General features: G+C 40.2%; 3 protein-coding genes across 6 annotated transcripts in view; 1 reads left to right on the forward strand and 2 right to left on the reverse strand.

The window, feature by feature from the left end:
- LOC133475063 (endoplasmic reticulum aminopeptidase 1-like) overlaps window positions 1-2,401 on the reverse strand; it is a 22,669-nt gene extending 20,268 nt beyond the window's left edge. Inside the window, 3 exon segments of the mRNA XM_061767406.1 lie at window positions 940-1,443; window positions 1,589-1,680; window positions 2,252-2,401. Of these exon segments, the coding sequence (XP_061623390.1) occupies window positions 940-1,418 (479 nt within the window). The 5' untranslated portion in view covers window positions 1,419-1,443; window positions 1,589-1,680; window positions 2,252-2,401.
- Window positions 2,402-4,451: 2,050 nt separating this feature from the next.
- On the forward strand, window positions 4,452-14,505 carry naaladl1 (N-acetylated alpha-linked acidic dipeptidase like 1). Its single transcript, XM_061767411.1, has 19 exons — window positions 4,452-4,832; window positions 5,609-5,781; window positions 5,864-5,985; window positions 6,706-6,825; window positions 8,236-8,428; window positions 8,596-8,689; window positions 9,582-9,686; window positions 9,914-9,999; window positions 10,087-10,206; window positions 10,294-10,379; window positions 10,467-10,530; window positions 11,034-11,101; window positions 11,239-11,330; window positions 11,536-11,629; window positions 11,931-12,012; window positions 12,951-13,124; window positions 13,445-13,532; window positions 13,677-13,763; window positions 14,168-14,505. Exons 1-19 carry the CDS (start codon window positions 4,633-4,635, stop codon window positions 14,343-14,345), a joined length of 2,226 nt encoding a protein of 741 aa, XP_061623395.1. The 5' UTR covers window positions 4,452-4,632; the 3' UTR covers window positions 14,346-14,505.
- A 2,033-nt stretch (window positions 14,506-16,538) lies between these two features.
- Window positions 16,539-24,929, reverse strand: part of LOC133475066 (atos homolog protein B) — a 38,796-nt gene continuing 30,405 nt past the window's right edge. For all 4 annotated transcript variants that reach the window (XM_061767414.1, XM_061767415.1, XM_061767412.1 and 1 more), the window contains 6 exons: window positions 23,003-23,061; window positions 22,659-22,758; window positions 20,927-21,085; window positions 20,268-20,336; window positions 18,713-18,918; window positions 16,539-17,445 (listed from right to left, as the gene is read on the reverse strand). In XM_061767414.1, coding sequence (XP_061623398.1) covers window positions 17,292-17,445; window positions 18,713-18,918; window positions 20,268-20,336; window positions 20,927-21,085; window positions 22,659-22,758; window positions 23,003-23,061 — 747 coding nt within the window. In that variant the 3' untranslated portion in view covers window positions 16,539-17,291. The remainder of the gene's footprint in view (window positions 17,446-18,712; window positions 18,919-20,267; window positions 20,337-20,926; window positions 21,086-22,658; window positions 22,759-23,002; window positions 23,062-24,929) is intronic.

Genomic DNA, 24,929 nt, shown 5'->3' on the forward strand with positions numbered 1-24,929 from the left:
AAACTCAGCCCATATAGCAAAAACATTCCCCAGCCAGCTCGCAGGAGCAAGAGACTGGAAGTTGCTTGTGAATCTGAACCAACAGCTATGCTTTCCTACTGAGATCGCAGTAACACATTTCAGACCAGACATGGTTCTTTGGTCCCCTTCCGTTCACACTGCCTTCATCGTAGAGTTGACTGTACCATGGGAGGATTCCGTTGAGGCTTATGGACAGAAGAGTCTCAAGTACTCCGACCCGGCAGCTGAGGCTGAACAGCATGGATGGAAAACTAAGGTCTGTCTGGAAGAAGTTGGCTGCAGAGGAATCCCTACATGCTTTGAGTTTGAAATATATCCAACTGGGTCATCGCAGGGTGCCCTAACAGGCTTCCAGGTCTCCTCTCGGAATTCAAACAATGATACCGAGCTGTTTGGTAAATTGTGGTACCCAGGGAAGATGCAGTTTTAGGGTGTAGGCATAGCTAGCTAGCTAACTGCATGCTATAACCAGTGAACACAACTCGTATATAAATGGGGAAGGGGCGGATGCCTAATTGTGTCACTGGGCGCCGCTTTAGCCCTGCCCAAAATATCAACATAATTAAAATTGTGAAAAACAGCTATTTCCACAATTCAGTGCTTCATAGTTCCGTACACATTTTGAGCACTTCTCTTCAAACATATCAAACCGATGATCCAGCGATCATTTAAACATTAATGGATCAATTCGATCAAGGAGATTTAGTCAAATGCCCATCCTTAGTGTCCCGCCTGGTCCGTCAGCATAGACAGAAAGCTAAATTAACTGATTTGCCTAAAGAGGAGTGTTATATAAAATGGATGGATGTATGAACAAATAGTCCATCCTGAAAACTTACTGTCATGTCACTTAAAAATGACCATTATCATCTTTGCAAAGACTTCCAAAAAAGGGACAAACTATAGAAAAAGGCTTACCGAAGCTGCCCGCTGCTGGTTCGGTAGCTGCTCTTGTAAAAACCGTGATAGCTGTCCGAGAGTTTGGCGGAAAACTCCATATGGACCTCGTAGTCCGCCCCTCTTGTGATCACCTCGTCTGACAGCAGGGCAAGCTGCTGGTAAATTGAATTCTCCACAACCTGAAGAGACCTCACACCTTCGGGCGTCTTGAGCTTTACATTGAAAATCTTCAACTGCTTGGTGTGCAGAACGATGGCTTTAGTGTTTTCGAGCACTTCCAGCTGGATGCGAACAACGCCGGTGAAGTTCAGGGTGGTCAAGTTGGGGTGAATGGTCAGGTCGTAGTGGAGGGGCATAACGGTTTGGGGGAGTCTCATATGATGCCAGGGGAACGGCTGAGCACCGGGGATGTTACGTGAGTTTTCATATGGAATTTGTGCCCCAAACACCTGGCCCAGGTAAAGAAAGCTCATCAAGCAAACAGGAGCCACCAACATGTTGGCAACCAAAACAGGAAACCACCTGTTTGGAGTATAAACCCACAATGACACACAGAATGTGTGTTAATTACATGCGACAATCCTTTTGATATTCAAATGTGTATGAGACCAACAGTTCAGTTGATTTTAAAGTCCTTTAGGAATTAAGATGAGTTGAGTTCACTTACCTAACTTTGAAATGAGGGTAGGTTCAGCAATTTAGGCTTGTCTACTATGCAGCCAGCTGGCATAGACTCCACAATCCTGAACGGGATGTGGACTAAAATTGGATGGATATATTCAATAAAAATATTACACATTTAAATGGCATGTGATATAAATATCCACCAATGGCTTCAAACATTCCAGCCATACAAATCCAAAAACGTCTTTGTAAAACGAGAAAAAATAAATACATGAAATTCAAGAAACAAGACGAGTACAGGTGCTTTTTCAACCTACGCAGATTTGAAATGGGGAAAAAAAAAAGTCTCACAGTCAGTAAATTCGAGTTTCCTCCTTCCTTTTGTATAACCGAGTAACTATTGCTGCTCATATACAATTGTGACAATACATTTAACAACAAAGAAAGAAAAAGACGGTGTTTATTCAAATTGACCTGAAGATGAAAGGTGTATTGATTGCAGGCTCTTGCCACGTATATTACATCCAGTAATTCCTACTTGATAACTACTTCCGCATCGAATTCTTTACACGCTTTAGCAAGTTAGCTTTGATTTATACGTGTATGTAATAACGATAACTCACTGAAACTCATATTCGCCTACTCATTTTGTCAAGATACAGACACACACTTTCAAATAAAACAGTGTCAAAATAATTGTACTTACCGCTTCAATTTGCTGCGTTAAGCAGACAAGACACACAGCAAGTGAAAGCGAATGGATGAATGAGCAAATGCATGCTGGGAGATTTTCACAGCAGACCAAAGACTTGAAAGTTGTAAAATAATAACAATAACAACAACAATAATAATAATAATAATAATACAAATAAATAAATATATATGTTTAAAAGTGTGTCGCTCCTCGATAACGCGTGTTTTTGTTTGTGCAGCGCCATTTGTCGCCCCAAGGAGCAGGAAGTAAGGAAGTTGTCGAAGTAGAAAACATCCGACAGTAAGGTTTTTTTTCGTGTGTGTGTATTTTTATATCCATATAAATATATACAATATCTATGTTTATTTCAACAACAAAATAGTACAGAGTAGACCATATATAACAATCACATAATCAGAACAGACAGCACAATAGCAATGTGAACATGAAAAATAGCTCCAAGAATTGTAAGACTAACATTACTATCCACACTGGGGGGGAAAACAGCAACTGTGTGAACATGATAATATGAAATGATAGAAAAAGACAAGAATGCGTCGCACTAAAGTTAAATAAAAAAACGTTTCTTTATTTAATTTTAAATGATTTATTCAGCAATATTTTCAAAATGTGTTTTTCACATGCTTGAGTATCTGTAACACGGTTGTGGCCAAACACAGCAAAATATACAACATAGCAAATAAAATATCTCATAAACGATGCTGGTGATGGTTGTAAAAATCTAAATTGTTCTCCAATTCTGGAACGACCCATGTCTATAATGAGTAAGCAGGGGACGTTAATCATCGAGGGGCAAAGTCACAGGCAGTAGGAAAAAGAAAAAGCATGCCTTGCAATTTCTATTGCTTACCACAAGGGAGCAGCATCGCTTTTGTTGAAATACACAGCCATATTCCTGTTTGGAGTTTGCATGTACTCCGGCTTCCTCCCACATTCCAAAAGCATGCATGATTGGGTCACTGAATACTCTAAATTGTCCAAAGTGAGTGTGAATGGTTGTAAATGTGCCCTTTGATTGGCTGTCGACCAGTCCAGGGTGGACACCGCCTCTAAAGTGTTATAGAATTGTAAACCATTTACCATACTATTTTCTTTCTCATTTTGTTTTCACTCAGAACAGCCTTCGCTTGACATAATCATACAGGATGTTACAAAGTCTCTCGACAATTTACTCCTCACTTTACAGTTTGGGAACATTCGGGAACTAATGGTGCCCAAATTGAGATGTATTAAATGAGGTAAAAATAAATAAATACATTTTTAAAACGTACGTATCGATGATTCATTTTTAATAATTTACGCCATTTGTATTTTCATTTGGAATAAATGTGTCCGATTGTTAAGAAGGTATATGGACGCGCGGTATATCATAATCATTTCTTCCCCTTTCCTCCTTTCATTTATCGTTCATGTGCATTAAGAGTTTTTCTCTTGCACTTTTTCAAGATACACATGATTTTCTATCATTTCTAAAATTTTGTTTTAAAAGGTAAATTCTTAGTCTAAAAAATGCAACTATGGTATAACTTTGACTGATTGATTGATTTAAAGTATATTGACTTTGACTGTTGTTTGCTTGTGAAAATGTTTTTGTTCCGCTAACCGTGCTCACAATTGTAATATATTAGACGTTATTCACAGTTTAGCAACAATTTAAAATTGACAACTGTAACTAACTGTCCCTCAACGGGTGAGAAGTTTTCAGATCTTCATCTTACTTGCAGATCGGTACCATCAGACACTGTGTGGAATCAAGCACAGTGAAAACAAAATATAAACAAACAATATTTAGTTCTGAGATCAAGACAAATTACAGTAAAGCATACAAGTGTCCTTTTTAAAGTGAAAATACATGTATCTATTTCCACTTGCCCAAGGTGCTAAGCTAAGATTGAAGATATTTGCTTTGTTTCTTCTTTCTGTAGTTAAGTGTGTAACAAAACGATAAAAACAAGTACAATTACATTAAGGTGAAGAATGTTTTCCTTTGGTTTGTCATGTACATTGTTTTGATAGAAAAAAGTTTTCTACGAAAGATTTATGACCTAGAGATGTCATGTACAGGTAATTTACAACTCCTGACCTGTGATGCAATCGACCACACATTTAACCGTAAAAAGGTGACAGGGTGTGGTTACAACCATGAGAAATAAAGCCCGCACACAAACACACACACACACATACTCACCAGGATAAAGTCCATCCCATCTTTAAACAGCCGTCTAACTGTTATCATGTGTAATGCAGTGTCATCAGGTCGCTGCTTTTGTACAGATCATTAGGGACGATGCAAACATTTTCCCTGGAGCATTTTTTAATCAGCATTCATCCCAATAACGCTATTTAGTTGAGTTAATAGAAGGTTAAAAAACATGATAAAGAGGGTGTTGATTGGACTTTTGTGTGGCGCAGCCGTGCTGACTGCTGGAATCCTGATCGGACACTATGGCATAGAAAAGAGTAGCGGTTCTGCGCCAGCCTGGGCGAAGGATGTGTCCCAGGATGTCGACGAAAGGCTGCTTGAGGAGATCTTGTCCGAGGTGGATAACGTCCACATTCAGGAAAACCTCAGGTCAGTTCACGGTCACATGACACAAACCATTGGATGACTCCTTGTTATTGTTCAAACATAAATTGAAGACAGATAAACTGTGGTTACAATGAAAATAAGAATTCGCTTTAAACCCAGAAAAATAACTGGAATTCATTATGACAGTTTCTTTTTCTTTTCAGTAAAGACTTTAGTCCTGTATAGTCAGTATCATTATACACTGTTCTTTCATTATATTTAATCATAATTTTTTACTGTTATAATTTGGCCCCTCTTCGACACACTGAACCACAATATCAAGCAATGGGCAACAGGCTTTAATGTTTTATAGCTGTTTTCCCCCACCCTTTAATGCATCATGGCACCCATTTTACATGAGAAAAATCTCACGCCACACCACCAAACAAAATCACTGAAATAATGATGATCTCGTCTCAATTTACTCTCACACTGGCTAACTTTGTGTGCAATCTGGGCCTGTTTAATTGAAGACAAAGCTGATAAACTCACAGGGAGCCATGATTTATTCTGTTTTATGAATGGCAGGTGGATACACAGTTTAATTGACCTTCTCCCATCTAATGGAAGAGCATTTAATTTTATGCTTAGTTTCGCAGTAAACGCCAACTGGAAGTGGCAATAAACAGCTTGAAGCCTCTTTTTAGAAAAAATATTCAGTATCTCCCAAACTGCTTCTTGTTGTGAAGTGAGTTGATTTCACTACCACCTTTTGCTAGCAAATGAAAGCAGAAAAAAAAGAGGAGGAAGATTAGTAGAGACTTTTGTGTTCCTCTCAGGGAGTTGACCAAAGTGCCTCACATGGCCACCACAGCTGGAGATGAGGAAACGGTGCAGCTGATGCTGGAAAGATGGCAGGATCCTGAAAGCGGTCTGGACCAGGCTTGGAGGGAGGAACACATGGTCTACCTTTCATTTCCTGACCCTGACAGGCCCAACAAGGTCACTGTGGGTGAGTTATCATAAAAACCAAACCACAACTTCTTAAATTTACAATTGTTATGTGTAGGTCTTTTTTTTCTTCTTCGTTCCAGTGAACTCATCCAATACCGTGCTGCACATGGTCAGAGAGAAAGAGAAGGCTTACACTCCAGACCAGATGGATCCTGCTGTGGTTCAACCTTATGCCGCATACTCTCCTGCTGGGAAAGTACAGGTAAAATTGATCAAAATACCACAAAGCACCCTGATAATGTCCAGCATTTCAGTGACAGACACCGAGATCTAACAATCTGTGAAGAAGTGAGCGTGAGGAAAAAGTAATAAAACATCAAGGGTTTCAACTTCAATCGATCATCAGTTAAATGTTTAGTTCATATAAAACGTGGACAAATAAAAAAAAAACTCACAGGAGAACAATACAACTTAAGTGATAACCTAACTTGAACTATCCTACAATGGAAAGTGATAACCTTCCTGACATAACTTGAGGTGAGGTGACGGCAAGGATGTACAGTTAAAAGGTTTATTATTACATTGCTTCTTAAAATACCAAGGATATTGAGCTGTCAGGTGAAATTACAGGATAAACCTAAAAAACACATAACGTTTACAGATGATTTGACCATCTCCTGTTTGAAGCTTGGACCAGGAAAGGGCGTGAGTGGTCCAACACCGGTCGTGAATTTTGCCATTCAGCTCCTGAAACGTTAAACAGATGTGCATTGAAAACTTTAGAGACGGTCCAATAAAGTTAACCTGTAAAGGTTATGGTGCATTTTTGTACCATCCTGAAATGTAACCCGAAAGCCCAATATTTCTAACTTTTCGTGAGAAGTGTACTTTATATATGTCAGTCGGTCAATGACGGTAGTGTTGTAGTTAAAAGTAAGTGATTTGGAGACTTTAATTGTTGTTGTTTTCCAATGGCTTTAAGGGCAAACTTGTGTATGCCAACTACGGGACAGTAGGTGACTACCTCCTGCTGAGCCAGACAGTAGCCCTCAAAGGCACTATCGCCATCACAAGATATGGTGGAGCAGGGAGAGCAGACAAAGTGAGTTGAACTTTTTCATCGTATTTTATTTTACCAGGTGAAAATCCACTTTGACATTAAAAGCCTGTTTTACAAACATGAACTGGCTGAGAGCAAAACAGAGAGCTACGCTTTCCATGGCAAGTTTCTCAAAACAGGATCTGTTCTTGACAAACCACACAGCAGAAGGCTTGCTACTACCACTACTATAAAAAGTCATAGAGCAGCAGTTTGTACAAAGGCTTTAAGTGGAAGATTAAGATGTTCAACAACCTTAAGTCAGTACGGGTAAATGTTTATCTCCCTCCAAAGCATGCACTGAATCCAGCTTTTGTTGATGCTCAGTTCCAGTGCAGCCCTCTGGATAGACTTTCCCTGACTTTGCTCAAACGCCTGCTCCAAGAGTTTGGTGTTTTCCTCAGGGATGGTGGTAGAAGGCCTTCCGCTGGGTGGTTGTTAAGAACAGATCTTGCTTTTGGGAAACTTGCCACTGATGGCATAAGTTGTACTATGCATCCACACTGAATTACAGCCCGGCATAAAAAAACTTCTTGCCAGGTGGCAATTTCGCAATGCTGCTCCAATGTCAATTGGCGAGCCATTGGCAATGGAAAGATATGCCTATAAAAACTTCAAAGCTTAAGCTGTGAAATGCTGATGGCCTCACGTCTGTACGAATAATATGTGAAACACCCTGTATACAGTATATACTGTAACTATATCTACAGGTGCATCCCAATAAATTAGAAACTTATTGTGTATGTAGAGTATTTCAGTAGGTCAATTTAAAAAAAAAATTATATAAATTTACTTCACATAGTGAACTATTTTATGTTTTTATTTATTATTTTGTTTATTTTAGCTTACAGCTAATGAAAAGCCACATTTTACCATCTCCAAGAAATTAGATTGTTACATAAGAAACAGTCAAAAAAATATTTTTAATATGGAAATCAGGTTAGAATTGGCTTTCTGAAAAGTACTTGTATTGAATGAATCTGTATAATTTATGAGTTTAAATTTTGGAGTTGCAATGCTGAAATACAATGAACCCACCTACAGTATTCTAATTTACTGAGACGCACGTGTAAATCAATCAAAACAGAGCATTAGCAGTTTTGAAAAGGCGGAAGTACTAACACAGCGTTTGTTTGCTCTCATTACATTGTGCAGGTTTACCTAATATATTGTCCATTGTGTAATTGTTGCGTTTCGCACTCAAAAGGGATCATCTTTTCTTAATAGGGACAAAAGGATACTCTTGTTTTTATTTGGGATTAAATATACAGTACTAACATTGACTGCCGTCAAGACCAGGCTCCAGCTCACGTGAACTGAAATAGGAAAAGCGCTATAGAAAATGCAAGTACAACAACAACTTTTTACAATGATTTTTAATGATTCCCAAATATTTTAATGTGTGACATTCAGGCCATCAATGCAGCCCCTCATGGTATCCTTGGCGTACTCGTCTACACGGACCCATTGGACATTAACGACAGCTTCATGTCTGACACCAATGAGACATATCCACATTCCTGGTACATGCCCCCTTCCGGCGTGGAGAGAGGCTCGTTTACTTCTACCTATGGAGACCTGCTCACTCCATACTTGGCTGCCAAAGGTAAGCAAGGCAAAGGTAGCGTATGTGGTTGTTATGGAGAACGTTACTGTGTCTTTTATTGGTTGTACCTTGTGACACCAGCGTTCTTTTTACAACAGGCCACATTCAAGTACACATAAAGATAAATGATTACAAAGGATGTTTACACCATTGCTCACTATTTGCAGAAGAAACTTACCGAATTCCAGTGAAGGACATTACTGGGGTTCCTCCAATTCCTATTCAACCCATCGGCTTTGAGGATGCCTACGTGTTAATCTGGTTTGTGAATGTGAACCCGTGTTGGTAGATTGGATATCGATAAATATACAGTGGTGCCTTGAGATCCGAGTGACCTGACTTATGAGGTTTTTGAGATACAAGCCGTCGTTTGGCTGAATTTTTTGCTTTGACTTGCGAGCAAAAACTTGAGATACAAACACAGTTTGGCTGATCGTAAACAGTTCTTCAAAAAAGGACTTCAATTTGTTTAATCCCACTCCCAGCTGACGTTTACTGTCAAACTACAAATAAAACAAAGACAATTACATGGTGTGTATTTAAAACAACCACACAAATTGGCCCTATGGTAGCTTAATGCTAACACACGACGCAAAATGGCATAGACGAGTAACAAATAGCATTGACAGTAGCAGCATTATAACGCTATAAGCAACGGTTATTTGAACACAAATGATGCATCAACACATGTAGACAGACAATATAACAATACTCAAAAGCATATATTCTTTATCCTCTAAGAAAAACAGCTAGTATTACAGTAGCTTCCTGAGTCACTTACAACAGTTGTGAAACTAGTCTTCTTTATTTGCGTCTGCATAACTGTATTATACTGCCCCTGGTGGCCATGTTGTGCACACCAGAAGGAGCCGCAACGAATTAATCATATATTCACAATCTTTCATTATTTACATTCTATTTAATTGTGTATTTATAAAGTACAATAAAGTGAATTTTCTTTATTAAAATACGCGTTACAAAATGTGTTGTTTCTTCGGAGAGGCTTGAACAGATGAATGGTATTTCCATTCAATGTAATGGGGAAATATGATTTGAGTTGTTTTGAGGTACGTGTAGTCACGTAACGAATTGAACTCTTTTCTCAAGGCACCACTGTATATGTTCTTAAACAAGTCGATATTGGATGTTTCAGTGAGCTGGGTGGAAAACAAAGTCTCCAAGAATGGCAAGGAGGTTTTAACTGCACGTACAACTTTGGTGGTCCAGGCTTTCGACCCTCTTCTGCCTTCCACAGCAGGTAGTCAGCTTTACACAACCGATCGAGGTACGTCCTGTCCTAGTGATGGGACTTGGACCAGTTTTGAGCGGTACCAGAGATTCCCACCCAGTGTTCTAACCTCTTTAATAAGATCACATGGTCAACTGCCCCAGGACCTAAAGTGACTTTAGACGGCCTTCGTTGTGACTTGGTAAATTCTAAACTTAATTGAAATGCTTGCGTAAGGCAATCTACCTGTGTTTTAGTGACGTTAAGCTGGACATATTCAACTACGGGAAGGTGAAGAACTCCTCTAATGTGATGGGAGTCATCAGGGGGGGCGTGGAACCTGGTGAGGCCACTGACCATCGAACTCAGTTTTTTTTTATGGATACTGACCATTTGTAACTGCTGCATAACTGTCTGTCTTTGTCCACAGACAGATATGTGATATATGGGAACCACAGAGACAGTTGGGTTCACGGCGCCATCGATCCGAGCAGCGGGACGTCAGTCATGCTGGAGCTGACGCGCGTGCTTGGCATGATGGTCAAGCAAGGTGAGGAGAAATTCAAAGTCAAACTTATACTGTATGTCTTGTTTCGGTTTAATGCTGAGAGGAAACCTTTGTTCATCTGCTCTGCAGGCAAATGGAGGCCTCGTAGGTCCATTATATTTGGAAGCTGGGGTGCTGAGGAGTTTGGCCTCATTGGGTCTACAGAATACACAGAGGTAAACATGGAACTTACAGAACGAATGATCAGCAAGAGCAGGCAAAATGGAAATGCTTTTACTATATTTGGTCTTTTTACTCAACAGCAATACTTCACTAAGCTCAGTGAACGCACCGTGGCTTACATCAATGTGGATATTGCCGTTCAAGGTGAGAAGTGTCATGCTCGAATAGAAATACATTGGTACCTTGACCTCCAAGCCATTAATCCATTCCAGCAATACCAACATTTGTTTGTAACATGTCACATTTGTTGCTCGCACCACAAAGCAAATGCTCGACCAAGCGACTTCTTGGGTCCTAACAAACTACAGTAAGTCAAGGTACCACCATATACATTCACCAGCCACAATATTGGGTTTCAAATCAGATCCTTCCACTTTCTATAGCACTTGTACTCATTAGGGTCACACGCTGTGGCGACCCCTAACGGCACAGGCCGAAAAGAGAGGAAGATAACTATTCTTCAATAAACACAAGCAAACTTTACCAGTCACAAATATTGGGTTCTATTTGTTACTTTTTTCCGATGGACATAAAAAATTTTTTTTTTTAAAAACCCGTCATGGTCACAGATTACAGGTTGCATTCACTCACCACAGGTAAAGTTGGAATGTTAACTCACAAGCAATGTTTCCTCTTCGCTCCCTCAGGCAATGTTTCTCTGCAAGCATCAGGAATGCCATCGCTACAGAACGTCATCTTCAAAGCTGCTAAGCAGGTCAGCGCTTACTCACAAGTCAAATTGGCCAGCAACATACCGAAGTCTAGATGGAAGGATGGATAGATGAATGGATGGATAAAAAAAAAAAAAAGACAGTGATGGTTTTGCCTGATCCAAGTGTTTCTGTCGGTCAGGTCAAGGCTCCTGGAGTGGATTCAATGTCTGTGTATGACAAGTGGCTCCAGTATTCTAACAGAACAAGCCCGGTCTATGGACCCATTCCCAGGTCTTGCACTACACTTTCAAATATTAATAGAAAACATGTCTTTCAGCTTTTTTACAGGAGTTGCTTGCTCCTTTGTGATCCATTTTAAATGCCTAATAATTTCCTTGTAATGATAATTATATGGTTTTAGCCATTCCTTTCTATTGTCTATGATTTATTGTCTGAATTTTTAAGATTTGTCATTTTGCATTTGTTGCTGCGACAGAATGGGATACCTGACAGGAGCCGGGAGTGATTATGCTCCTTTCGTCCATTACTTGGGAATCACTTCCTTGGATATTTCATACACTTTTGACAGGGTATGGAAAATTCCCAATAGATAAGAGTTTATACATTTACAATTCACTTGACAATATAGAGGACATCATCAAAGTGACTGATGTGTTGAATTCAAAATCATTCTATTTTTTGCCCATATACACCTTGATATCAAATTAAATATAATTTAAAAGTACAATTTCATTTCAAATAAATTATTAGATTATTATTTTATAATTTAACATGCCTGTTAACTGTTTGTCATTATTTTACAGGGAAATCATGATGAACTTATCTAGATCTACAGTTATATACTGTAATTTCTGTTTTTTATTTTCCTAGTCCAAAACGAAAGCCAGGATTTACCCTGCATACCACACTGCATACGACACGTTCGACTATTCCTCCAAGTTCATTGATCCTGGTGAGTGACCGCGACGCATGTACTTCATGTTAATCCCTGATGCATCCGACTGAACTGTCGCGCAGTGCGCGTGGTTCTACTTTTCAAACTACTTTTCATGAGTGACTGAACATCGGCCACTAGTTTTTCTGCGATTCAAATCGATGTTGAACACACAACGTCGTAGATGTAACAGCCAATCAAAAATCCCATGTCGTATCACATGAGCTTTCACCAAGCCATCCCAATTTGTTGTTTTACAATAATACCCAACTATATTTATAATTTTATACGTACCTGTGAGTTTGCATGTTCTCCCCGTGCCTGGGTGGGTTTTCTCCGGGCACTCCGGTTTCCTCCCACATCCCAAAAACATGCATGGTAGCTTCATTGAAGTCTCTAAATTGCCCCAAGGTGCGAATGTGAGTGCGAATGGTTGTTTGTTTAAATGTGCCCTGTGATTGGCTGGCAACCAGTTCCGGTTGTACCCCGCCTCCTGCCCGATGATAGCTGGGATAGGCTCCAGCACTCCCGCGACCCTTGTGAGGATAAGGGGCTCAGAAAATGGATGGATGGATGTACCTGTGGCTGAAAAAGTGAAGCATGGAGAGTCTCTGTCGCGGAAATGAATGGAGCTTTGTATTATGATAATATAGCTACAGCAGCAAGTCCAGGGCAATCTGCTTCTTCCTTGACAATTGTGCCATGTTGTTTGTGGTTCAATAAAATGTAATACAGTATAGTACTGTACATGTGGTACCTCAAAACGTTGTTTCCCAATAAGAACAGTGGTAGCAGTTTATCCGTTGCAACATGTGCGAGTACCAATCACCAGTTGGTCTGAGTCGCCAATTGTGTGTTTTTTTTTCCTTCCGCAATCATCCAATTCAGTCATGTTCAGCCGTGTCACTCGGTGTGCGGCGGGTCTAACAAGTCAGTCTGCCTTACTCTCCTCTCAGGGTTCTATACCCACCAAGCCATCACCAAAACTGCCGGCAGCGTCCTGGTGCGACTGGCTGACAGTCTGGTGTTGCCGATAAATTGCAGCGATTACGCGGAAAGTCTGGAGGACTACCTTAGGTGGGCTATGATGCTGTATGAAAACAACCTCCTTGCTATGAATATCTCCATGGGTAAGGAATCTAATGTCCCACAGTGGCAATTAAAGATTAATTTCAAGTGCTCAAGAGGTTTTCACCATGATGTGACGCATCAATCCGGGTGGCAAAAACTCCATTGCACCAACATTTTGTTAACGATTTACTACCTCCAATTGAGTTCTCCTCACCCAAGGGCTCCATTGGATAGTGTGGGGGGGGGGGGGGAAAATCTGCCACCCGGAGGTACCCTGGTGCCTATTGTTTACAAACATTATGAAAAGGTTGATAATGTACGTTTCATAGCTGCTACACCATGAAATTTTTGTCTACATAGAACTTCTATCTTGTTCCAGAACCAATCAAACGTGCAGTGAGCAGCTTCCGCAGTGCAGCTACCCGCTTAGAACAAGTCATTCGAAGCTCAGATCTGGCAAATGAAACGTAACACACACTCAAGACTCACTCTCTTATACACTTATACACACACATACGCACGGACGCACGCGCGCACACACGCACACACACACAAACCTCCTCTCCCACATGCAGAGGTAACAATCACTTCCTTATGTCTCACTTCTTCAGGCCACTGAAGGTGCGAAAGATCAATGACCAGCTCATGCTGCTGGACCGCGCTTTTTTGAACCCTCCCGCCTTCCCAAGTCAATATAGGTAAGAAGGAGTAAGGCCGACACTCGAAGGCCCCATCATTTTGAGAGTCTTTAGTGAACCCAACATGCTTGAGCGCCATTGACATTGCCTCTGTCTTTTCTTTTGAATGTGGCATTGTCTACCATGGAGTTTGAAAAAAACTTTACGAGCCTATTTGGACAAAGGAGTAGAAAGTGCAGATATCTGCTTTCAAATGTAGTGAGAGAACACGTCATCAAAAAAATAAAGACGTAAAGAACAGATATCTGAAAAACCTACTTAAGTCCAGTAACGAAGCATTATTACTTCCCGCCTATGCTGATTCTAGCTCAAAAAACAAATTTAAGACTGAGATTGTGATTTAGCACACCATCATTCAGTGTGAAGCATCATTCAGTGTCAATGCATTCTCCTGTATGCGACAGACATGTCATCTGGGCACCAATCGAAACCAGCATGCAGACCTTTCCCGGTTTGAGCGACACCTACTTAAGAGCCATGTCTTCTGGAAAAGCCACCGCCTGGGCCAAAGTGCATCAGCTCGTGTCAGTCATGAGCCAGGCCATCGAGGGTGCCGCCAACATGCTGTTCGACGTCATATAGATGACATTAAAGACTCATATTACTGCAAAATAACCACATTAACCAACACTTTTTGTAACTGCTACTTTCTGTATACACGTGAAAGGTTTAGGAATTTATTGTCATTTGAGTGGAAATGTTTAAATGTGAAGAATCATTTTATTAAAACTTTTGATGAATACTTAAGTGTCTATGGGTAATGATTGTAATTATGTAGCTTGTCTATTTACTAACTCTGTATGGTCTTCTTGGTAGATATAGGCTGATAAGCCAGAACTAGTGAATACACGTTAACATTCTTGTAAATTTGCACTCTCGCACGAGTGAAAAGACCAACTGAAAATGGCGGCCCCTGTACGTGGCTCGCTGTTATGTTTAAATAAACAGTAGCTGATAAAAATATGCATTTAGTTTTTCACAATTGCTAAGACAAATTTCTAGAAGTCATCCATCGTTTTCTCAAAACTCTAAACACAAAACCCAATTTTCAAGCTACATTCGCAAAACCTCAGACTCAGTGCTCAAAACCAAATGTCAAATCAGACGCAGAGTCAATCATACAATGATCAGATATTCCATCCATCCATCCATTTTCTGAGCCGCTTCTCCTCACTAGGGTCGCGGATGTGCTGGAGCCTATCCCAGCCATCATCGGGCAGGAGGCGGGGTAAACCCTGAACTGGTTGCCAGCCAATCGCAAGGCACATACAAACAAACAACCATTTGCACTCACGTTGACACCTATGGGCAATTTAGAGCCGTCAATTAACCTACCATGCATGTTTTTGGGATGTGGAGTGCCCGGAGAAAACCCACGCAGGCACGGGAAGAGCATGCAAACTCCACACAGGCGGGGCCGGGGATTGAACCCCCGTCCTCAGAACTGTGAGGCAGACGCTCTTACCAGTCGTCCACCGTGCCGCCTGATCAGATCATAAGGCTGTAAAAATATAACTACACAAAACCATACTAGGCCTACGAGCATAATGGAAAACTGACATATTGAAACATCTTTTTGTGTATAGCTCTGATAGTCACACTGAACATAATGGAAAAACACATTTACGCCTCCTTGGAATCTTCAGACTATGGTTGACACAATGACTCTTAGATTGGGCGGTACTCATTGTCAAAATGTGGACAAGAACACGGTCTACAAAAGTTACCCTTATTTCATCTGAAATCAGTACTTGTTCTTTGCCTTATACGCCCTCTCTGCTGTTCCTCCTCGACCACCTTCTACTCTGCTCGTCTTTCTGATTGTCTCTTATCTCAAGTGAAAGCTCAACAACTAGTGCTCACATTGGTTTCTTTTTCTTCACAATAGCCACAAATATGATCCGTCTTGAGTTGCTGTGTTTATACTGAGACACCTGTGCTTCAATAGGAGTTTCTCTTTCACTAACTGTGCTTACCATTATGTAACACAAGAGCATTAGCGTGCAAAATGTGTTCAGTGGGTGAAAATGTTTGCAAGTGGTGCATAGCTTGGTGAAAAGGACATAAAATGGTGACCAATTCAATAACTGGGTTCAAGACATTTAGCATTTGGTTCGGACAATAGGGTTGTGTGTTTTAGCAATTGAGAAATACTGCAAAGTATAAAGTTTTGACTCTTAGGTGAAAATGATTTATTTAAAATGAATGCACACAAGTTAAATAATAAATGCACCAAAATGTGTTTGAAAACAGTGGTGAAATACAACTCAACTCTTCTTGCGTAGAGATTCTTTCACATAGCACCAGAGGAAGACGACATACCGAATTTTGAGAATCTGAGTTTGAAGCCAAGGAAGAAATCTCGTTGACAATATTCAACCACCCATTTTCCAAAGCACTCGTCCTTATTAGGGCGACGGGTGTGCTGGGGCTGGAACCAATCCCAGCTGATTTCAGGCGAGAGGCAGGTGACACCCTGGATTCCAGCCAATCGCAGGGCACATAGACGAACCAGTCACACTCACACCGATGAAGAATGTAGTCTTAAATAAACCTAAAATGCATTTTTTCTGGAATGCGAGAGGAAGCCAGAGTCCGCTGGAGCTGAAATTCAAAACCAGAACCTCAGAACCGTTAAGTCTGCCTGCTAATCACAACTCATTGAGAATATTTGTAAAAAGAAAAGGCTCAACTAACGGGTTGTTCTTGCCAGACAAAAAGTTTATTAATATGTACATATACTTTCCCCCTGTCATTAAATACCCCACCACCCCTCCCTCCCTCCCTCCCATTTCCTCCCTCAAGTCCAGTTCCCTCCCAAAGAGAAAGGTCGTCCGGCTTAAAGAACACTAGTTTTGTGCAGCATATTGCTTCTTAAGACATTTGCGAAAAAAAAAAAATCCATAAATTAAAAATACTACCTTTTCATTTTTCTTCTCCAACATCAGACTGCTCTGAATAGAATCTAAAAAAATATTTTTTTAAAAATAAAAGAAATAGCACATTGTCCCTCAGTCTGGCTACATAACAGGAAGTTGATTTGCATTTTGTTTTTTTTGTCACATGGGATGGATGAACCCTCCTTGCTTGAATAGTCAAATACCGTTGATGTCTTCTTTCATGACTGACTGAAATTATCGCTGTACTCTCTTTAGTGTCTGTCGATCACACTGCGCGTTTCAATTGGAACAAATCACCCTTTAGGAAAGAGTGCAAAGACTTTTTGAGTTACGTGTGCAGGCAGAGAGAAGGACAGTGTGATACGAACGGCACTCGAGGAAAACTCAGGTGTTGAAGTCACAAGGCATGCAAGTTAAACGTGAGTCACCACCAGATGTGTGAAGTCTGCATTCAGTCAGGCGTGTGCGTGTATCAGTGTGCATTTCTTTGTACAGACTTTTGACTTTTGACTGGATCAAGAGCGAGTCCTGTAGGCATTTGGCTTCCCTCATCCAGTCTGTTTGTCTGTCCCTGTAAAATCCAGTCTGTTTGGCTTCCTCCTCTTTAGCGTTAGGAAGCACAAGAGGGTCACACACGGGGGGAGTATTTAGGGTTACTTGGCACCTCGGTGAAAGATTTCAGCTCGTAAGGGATCCCCGTGTCCACTTCCACGGGCTTTCGGGAGAATAGCAGCCGGATATCGTTGTGCAAGTAGATCTTTCCAGATTTGGAGCTGTGGAATCTGAGTTGGAAAAAAAGAAAAAAGAAAACTAATGGGATTCCAGTACTACAGTATATAGAGATTAACTCATTCACTGCCATTGACGACTGAGCTGTGCATGAGTTCCTGAGGTTGTACAATTTGTTCATTCCATTATTACTATGGTGAATTTTTTTTTTTAATAATGCTGTATTCTAAATCGGCACGGTGGACGACTGGTTAGAGCGTCAGCCTCACAGTTCTGAGGACCCGGGTTCAATCCCTGGCCCCGCCTGTGTGGAGTTTGCATGTTCTCCCCGTGCCTGCGTGGGTTTTCTCCGGGCACTCCGGTTTCCTCCCACATCCCAAAAACATGCATTAATTGGAGACTCTAAAATTGCCCGTAGGTGTGACTGTGAGTGCAAATGGTTGTTTGTTTCTATGTGCCCTGCGATTGGCTGGCAACCAGTTCAGGGTGTACCCCGCCTCCTGCCCGATGACAGCTGGGATAGGCTCCAGCACGCCCGCGACCCTAGTGAGGAGAAGCGGCTCAGAAAATGGATGGATGAATGGATCTTTTCTAAAACAGTTCTCTATGACGGTGGTCAACCTCTGATTTTTTTTTGTTTGACCTCAGAGGTTGCGTTGCATAGTTAAATGTAATTGTATTGATATATTATAACCTGATAGTAAAAATATATATATAAATTCATATTGTATCATTATACATAATATGGATATAACATGCAAATAGACTAACCACATTATATAGGCTTTGAGACTCCCTCCGTGAGTTCTCAGGCAAGCAAATTCAGTGTCTGCTTTTAAATCTGCTCTACTCACTTTTATATTACTTACTTTTTCATTTGTTCTTGTATTTTACCGTTTGTAGAAATCGCTCAACAATTGAATTTATTTATTGACTATTTTTATTGTGAGTGTGTGTGTGTAATTTTGTTTTCAGAACATGCTTTACAAATAGTTCTTTTTATTATACAAAACTTAACAGAAAAGCATAGGAATCTAGTAATAATAGTTGGACTACAGGTCTCCAAGATTTTCCTTCCTGTGAAAATCAGCAGAAGAAAAATAATAAGACTAATCCAAATTGTCTCAGTATGTGGCATTTAAAATAATTAGAATGGAATATAATGATGCTAAAAAGGTCACAAAAGAAAAAGGATTTTTAAAGTCTTGCACAACTTACTCAAGGGAGAACATGTTGAATTGAGTGCCCTACTAAAGGGTAACCTCGCCAGCTGACTGCTCGGTGCTGTCATGGAGAACTACTTTAAAGCTACACTGGTACCTGAGATGTATCAGGTAGCAGAGAATCTTCCTGCCATCTAGTGGCGCGCTCCCTGGTGATCCCTGTTTCTTTCTGTCCACCTCCTCCTCTACGGGCATCAGGAAGATGCGATGGCGCAGGAAGGTCATGTGATTGGTAGGCATGTCTTCAAAGTTGTAGGTCACCAGGAACATCTTTACCACAGTTTTGTTGGGATTAAATAAGGTCTGGAGAGGAGAGAAGATTAAGACATAGTGGTTTCAGTTTAGTTTTAGGATGGGTTTGTTTCCTAATGACAGTCAAAATAACATTACTTTGATAAATGTATTGCAGTGTTTTCCAACATTTATTGGGCTAAGGCACATACAACAGTGCCTTGAGCTATGAGTGACTCAATTGGGGAGTTTTTCGAGATACAAGCAGTCGGTCGGCCAATTTTTCCCTTTGACTTGTGAGCAAAATTTTGAGATTCAAGCGCCGGGTATGGTAGCAGTGAAATGAAGGGAATTACTTATTGTGTATATAAAACAAGAACATAGGTTTGCATTGAAAATGTCTATTTAGCTAAATGCCAATTTAAAAAAAATATGTAAAATGGCATTGACGGGCTAACAAATCGAATTTATGTGGCTGGGTTATAATAACGCTTTGCATCAAAATGTGACAAGACTATAAACACATGACAGACAATATAAAAATACTCACAGGGATATGTTCTTTATCCTTTGCAAAGAATGACTGACTAATGACTAGATTGTGATCATGTCCTTCATGTATATCCGTATGTCTGTATTATATTGGCGGCACGGTGAACGACTGGTTAGAGCGTCTGCCTCACAGTTCTGAGGACCGGGGTTCAACCCCCGGCCCCGTCTGTGTGGAGTTTGCATGTTCTTGCCGTGCCTGCGTGGGTTTTCTCCGGGCACTCCGGTTTCCTCCCACATCCCAAAAGCATGCATGGTAGGTTAATTGACAACTCTAAATTGCCCGTGGGTGTGAATGTGAGTGCGAATGGTTGTTTGTTTGTATTTGCCCTGCGATTGGCTGGCAACCAGTTCAGGGTGTACCCCACCTCCTGCCCGATGATAGCTGGCATAGGCTCCAGCACGCCCGCGACCCTAGTGAGGAGAAGCGGCTCAGAAAATGGATGGATGGGATATTATATTGCCCCCAGGTGGCCAAGGAACACACACACCACAAGCAGCACAATGTCCATTGAATTGAAGCAAAATGTGGCAAAAACTGTTGAATTTCTTAAAATTCTATTTATTTATGTTCTTACTGTATGTTTTTACCAAGTGAAATATTATAGAGTACTATTTTTCGAATTAAAAAACACAATACAAATATTTTTATTGGGTTTTTGGGGAGGCCGGAACAGATTAATGGCATTTGCATTCATTCGAATGGCTAAAGATGATTTGAGATACCAGTGATTTGGGTTACGAGCGTGGTCACGGAACAAATTAAACTCAAGGCACCACTGAACTCACAAATGTACTTTGCTCATTGTGAAATCTGGGCCTGTTAATTATCCTGTGTTGGGTGAATGGCAACAGGTACATGATGAACTTACCACTTGAATGGTCCCTGCTTTGGGTATGCTGTATCCTTTCTTTCCCAGCTGCTCCAGGGATATCAAACCCTGTGACACAGAGCGAGAGAAGTCCTCCATTATTGCGATGCACATAAATGATTTTCCCATTGTTGTTTAATACATTTTATTCTAGCCATCCATCCAATTTCTCTAATGCTTCTTCTCATTTGGGTTGTGGGTGAACTGGAGCCTATCCCATGAACACCTAAGAACAATTTAAGAGTGTTCAAGTGAACCTAACATTATTCCTTATGGTATGCGGGAAGAAAATGGAGTAACATGCAAACTTCAAACAGAATGGCAATAAAAAACTGAAAATTTAAATAAAAATAAAAGCCGAGCATTTGAATCTAAGAATTAAAAAGTTCCAGCGGCAGTGAACTCAGGAGCCTCGGGGCCTCTAATACAAAAGATCTGTCCCAGTTGGTCTTTGGCTAAAAAACTGGAAAAGATAAAAGCTCAAAGAACAAGCTCATGAGATCCACTCGAGATAACATAATACAAAACTAAGGTAACAATTAGATGCGATAAATGAGAGAACACATACATGTAAGGAACACATGCCGAGGGTCTTTAGTTATTAAGTGACAAGCAGATGTCAAGCAGTTTTAAACCTAACTAAAGCAGTTTTCACTGACCAGGAAGGGAGAGGGGGCACTGTGCTCGGAGATGTCGTAGTACGTAACCTGCACGGGTAACGTGACGTGCTGCGGGCAGTAGGAGCCGCTCGCACCGATCTCCGCCGTGAAGCCTTCAATGCGGCCCGATGGCGAGAAGCGTCCCTTTAGCATCGACTCCTAGGGCGCACACAACAGAGGGAAAGTGGTCATGGTCACCACTAGTCGTACATGAATAAACTATACTGTATACTATCCAGTATAGTTCAGTTGTATTTAACTTTTCAGTTAAATTTCATCCTTAAGAACTGTTTTTTTTTTTTTTTTTTTTTTTTTTTTTTTTAAACGCACACACACATATTTTATTTTTCTTTTTTTTTTTTTTATAATTTTTTATGTACAATACTTTTTAACTGAATCATATATAAGAACAGTTATGATTATTTTCCTCTATTTATTTTGCTCATTCATTGCCAGCCATTTTCAAAACTGTTTCCCATATTGCCAGTCATTTCAGAGCATTTTGACTAATGTTTCAAGACCCAGAGAATATTGTGAACTGTCACAATATAAGCACCGAATCTACAAAACCCGATTCTAATGAACTTGGGACGTTGTGTAAAACGTAAATAAAAATAGAGCACAATGATGTGCAAATACATTTCAACCTATAATCAATTGAATACACTACAAAGAAAATATATTTAATGTTCAAACTGATGAACACTATAGTTTTTTATTATTCTCTCATTTTGAATTTGACGCCAGAAACACATTCCAAAAAAGCAGGGACAGGGGCAACAAAAGACTGGGAACGTTTAGGAATGCTAAAAAACAAAACAAAACAAAAAAAAGGAACATATTGTCACCAAAAACATCAGTTTCTGACGAAAAAGCAGGAAAAACAAGCTTTTTGTGAAAAGAAACATGTCAATCAAAACAGTGACTTTGACACAAATATTTTTGTTTTGTGACACCTCAAACTATAAAACAACAAAACAAGACAGAATGGGCTTTTGATGGTAAAATAATTTAATTACAGACACAGTACGTAAATATGAAGAGGTTCCAAAAGCGATCCTGACTCACCGCTTGCTTCGAGTCAAACATCAGTGGTTTTACATGGTGTACATTTTCTCGAACTGCATAATCATCTCTCAGAATCGCGACATACACTTTCTACTACCTAATGAGACACATACTGTTTATACCATTCTTATACTGTACATACTCTGTTCAAGAGTGAGATGGCAAAACTTGTCCGACTTTCCAGCGTAATCGACATGACAAGACGAAATTCAACGACTTGTGGAGGTGCGCTAACACTGGGTTACAAAAACAACATTTTTGTAAATTGTCTGTTTTTTCAACTGATTTAGGACAATTTTACATTGCTGAATCTGAAAATGATATCCATTTCTCTTGTTGTGTACTGAAGTTCACTGTTGTCATTATAGCTAAAACAACAAATCTAATGATGCCCTAAGATTTTTTTGTATGTTACTGTACAGTGGAACCTCAGTTGAACGGACTAACAGGGGCAGAGGGGGTGATCCGATATAGCCGATTGTCCGTTACATTGAAGCATTTTTTTTATTTTGAGGCCATATGAACCCATATTACTGTACAGTACAAAATTGTAGTTTTGTAGATTTTTGTTCATGGCCTAAAGTCTAGTCATATTGTATATCTGTGACCCGGTAATACATCAGTCACATTCTCTGCGTGCATTTTTTATTTTTATTTTTTTTACCTCAAAGTTTCCTAAAAGTGATCTGCTGATTGAAGAGGTGGGCCAGCTGGAACGGGCCAAGGTTCTGCTGTCCGCATGTCTACCACTGCGCAACTGCCGGCTGAACACAAGCACAGAGAACAGAGGTACATAAGTGTGGACTCATTTTGAATATGTCAAATAGATTTATTGTTTGGGATATGAACACACTATTACAATTTTAGGTGGACTAACGCTCCAGTTAACACGACTCACACTATTTGCATATTTAATTGCACGCACTTAAGACTCATTAACTCTCAATTACTTTGTACGCCGATGTTTTCAATGATGAAAACCAAAATCAAAACCAAAACAATACTCACCTTTTTATACGTGCACCACTTTTCAGTCGTCTCCCTGACCTTGTACAGTCTGTGGCACACTAAACACAAAGATGGGGAAAATGTTCATTTTGATAACTGCAGTTTCATGTAAGCAAATTACAGTACACTTTTTCAACTCAAGACCCAAATTAGAAATTATTTTCTAGAACCCCAAAGTGTCATGTATTGTCATAATATCAAAATGATAAACCACGCAACAGCCATGAAAAATTAATTAAACTATTTGACACCAGATTGCGTCCCTTCCTGAATAGCAATAAAATCTTCCCAGTATTTTACTGCGGCAATTTGGGACCTACTTTCATGTTTTGGAAATACTGTATACTTATGCAGTATATTTTCAGTAATATACTATCATTTATTGTACATACGTCACAGGTGTCAAAAGTCAAGGCCCGTGGGACAGATCTGTGCCTCCACGTCATTTATGTGGCCCACAAAATCTTGCTAGTTTCCTTGACCTCTGTTCAAAACTAGTTATCCATATAAAAATTATAATAATCAAAGGCAGAGGCAATTATGTAACATAATGATGCAATTATTAAGGTTTCCATAGAGAACATGTTTGGTAAGGGAAAAGACTGCTATGTGCTCTCTCCACATACCTAGTTCAAATACAAAAACTGTGCAGCTAAGCTTCTGGCTAGCGGATATTATGGCGAGCAATATGCTTTGGCAGAATGCCAAAACTTGTGAACTTCGCCTCTTCTCTTAAAATGGAGCCAAATAAATAACAAAATGGTGCTGTGATTTTTATAGTATAATAATTCAAAGTTTAAATTGTTACCGTTGTCTGCATCCTTCATTTCACAGAAGACAAACCATTTATTTTCTCTTACTATACCCAATGTGAACAGAGCCTTGACCTACTATAAACTACGGCCTTTGACACCCCTGAACTGTATACATCAAGCAAAACGACAATGTCCTGTGGTGAGTACTTCTGCATTGAAGCGCTCTCGTCCTGACTGGCCGTTACCGTCATGTAACATTTAACATTAACAAACGCTTACCGCAGCACCATTCATCGTAAAAGTCACCCAGCTGTCAGGTGACCCTCGGCTATGTCATTGGTCACCACTCGGGACGCTGGCTCAGTCTCCTCCTCATCGTTGCTCTTTGTCATCTTAGGCTAATCGTTTCGCTTCGTTACATCGTATGTCGTGAAATTTCAAAGTCAAACATCCAAACTGCCTGCGATGACTATGATGTCATCACTTTTAACCTTGCTCCCTTTGTACTTATTCATCCGTAGGCAGCCTTTGATCTTTTTTTCCCACTCAATTGCAGTGAGATCACATGTGGTCCCAACAGCCTCGCACCACTTCACTTATTGACCTGTGAACTCTATTATAGTCGCATCACACCACCAGCCACAACCTACATTCAAAGCTCTTTCTGGTCTTCCTTGTGTTCACATATTCACTTCCAGAACTGTTGTACGAGAGGATGCATGTGCATGTGCCATTGTGTGTATTTCTGTGAATGTTATGAGCCCACTCGAGCTGGAACAATGGAGGCCGAACACGTCACAGGGCTTCATTCTGGAGATACTCGCGTTGTTCCAGGCACGGTAATCTTCAACTATTGCTCAATGCTCTTTTTTTTTCCCCCCATGTTTGTGCTTCTTGCAATCTGCGTACATATGTGTTCTGCCCATACAACAAAAATATTATTTCTACTACAGCTTCATTTTGAACTGGGCACTGGAGCAGAGCTGTTACATTGGCACTCAAATATATTCACCCAAACCTATAGTAGTTTGCAATGAACCAACCAAACAACAATTTTAATAGCTCAACATCACCAATATCACAAGTGGACATGTGGTCATCTATTAAAATTTTGCATATTTTTCAAATAAATTTCATCATTTTTGAGTGCAACAGACGAATGGAACTAGAAT

The sequence above is a fragment of the Phyllopteryx taeniolatus genome, chromosome 3 (assembly GCF_024500385.1).
Source record: "Phyllopteryx taeniolatus isolate TA_2022b chromosome 3, UOR_Ptae_1.2, whole genome shotgun sequence".
NCBI lineage: Eukaryota > Metazoa > Chordata > Actinopteri > Syngnathiformes > Syngnathidae > Phyllopteryx > Phyllopteryx taeniolatus.

What these genes read in the sequence shown, in the direction of transcription:
- naaladl1 (XM_061767411.1), top strand. Translation starts at nt 4,633, where the DNA reads ATGATAAAGAGGGTGTTGATTGGACTTTTGTGTGGCGCAGCCGTGCTG. An exon ending in CAGGGGGGGCGTGGAACCTG is followed by an intron (nt 10,000 to 10,086) that starts GTGAGGCCACTG and finishes CTTTGTCCACAG; the next exon opens with ACAGATATGTGATATATGGG. An exon ending in GCCTTCCCAAGTCAATATAG is followed by an intron (nt 13,764 to 14,167) that starts GTAAGAAGGAGT and finishes TGTATGCGACAG; the next exon opens with ACATGTCATCTGGGCACCAA.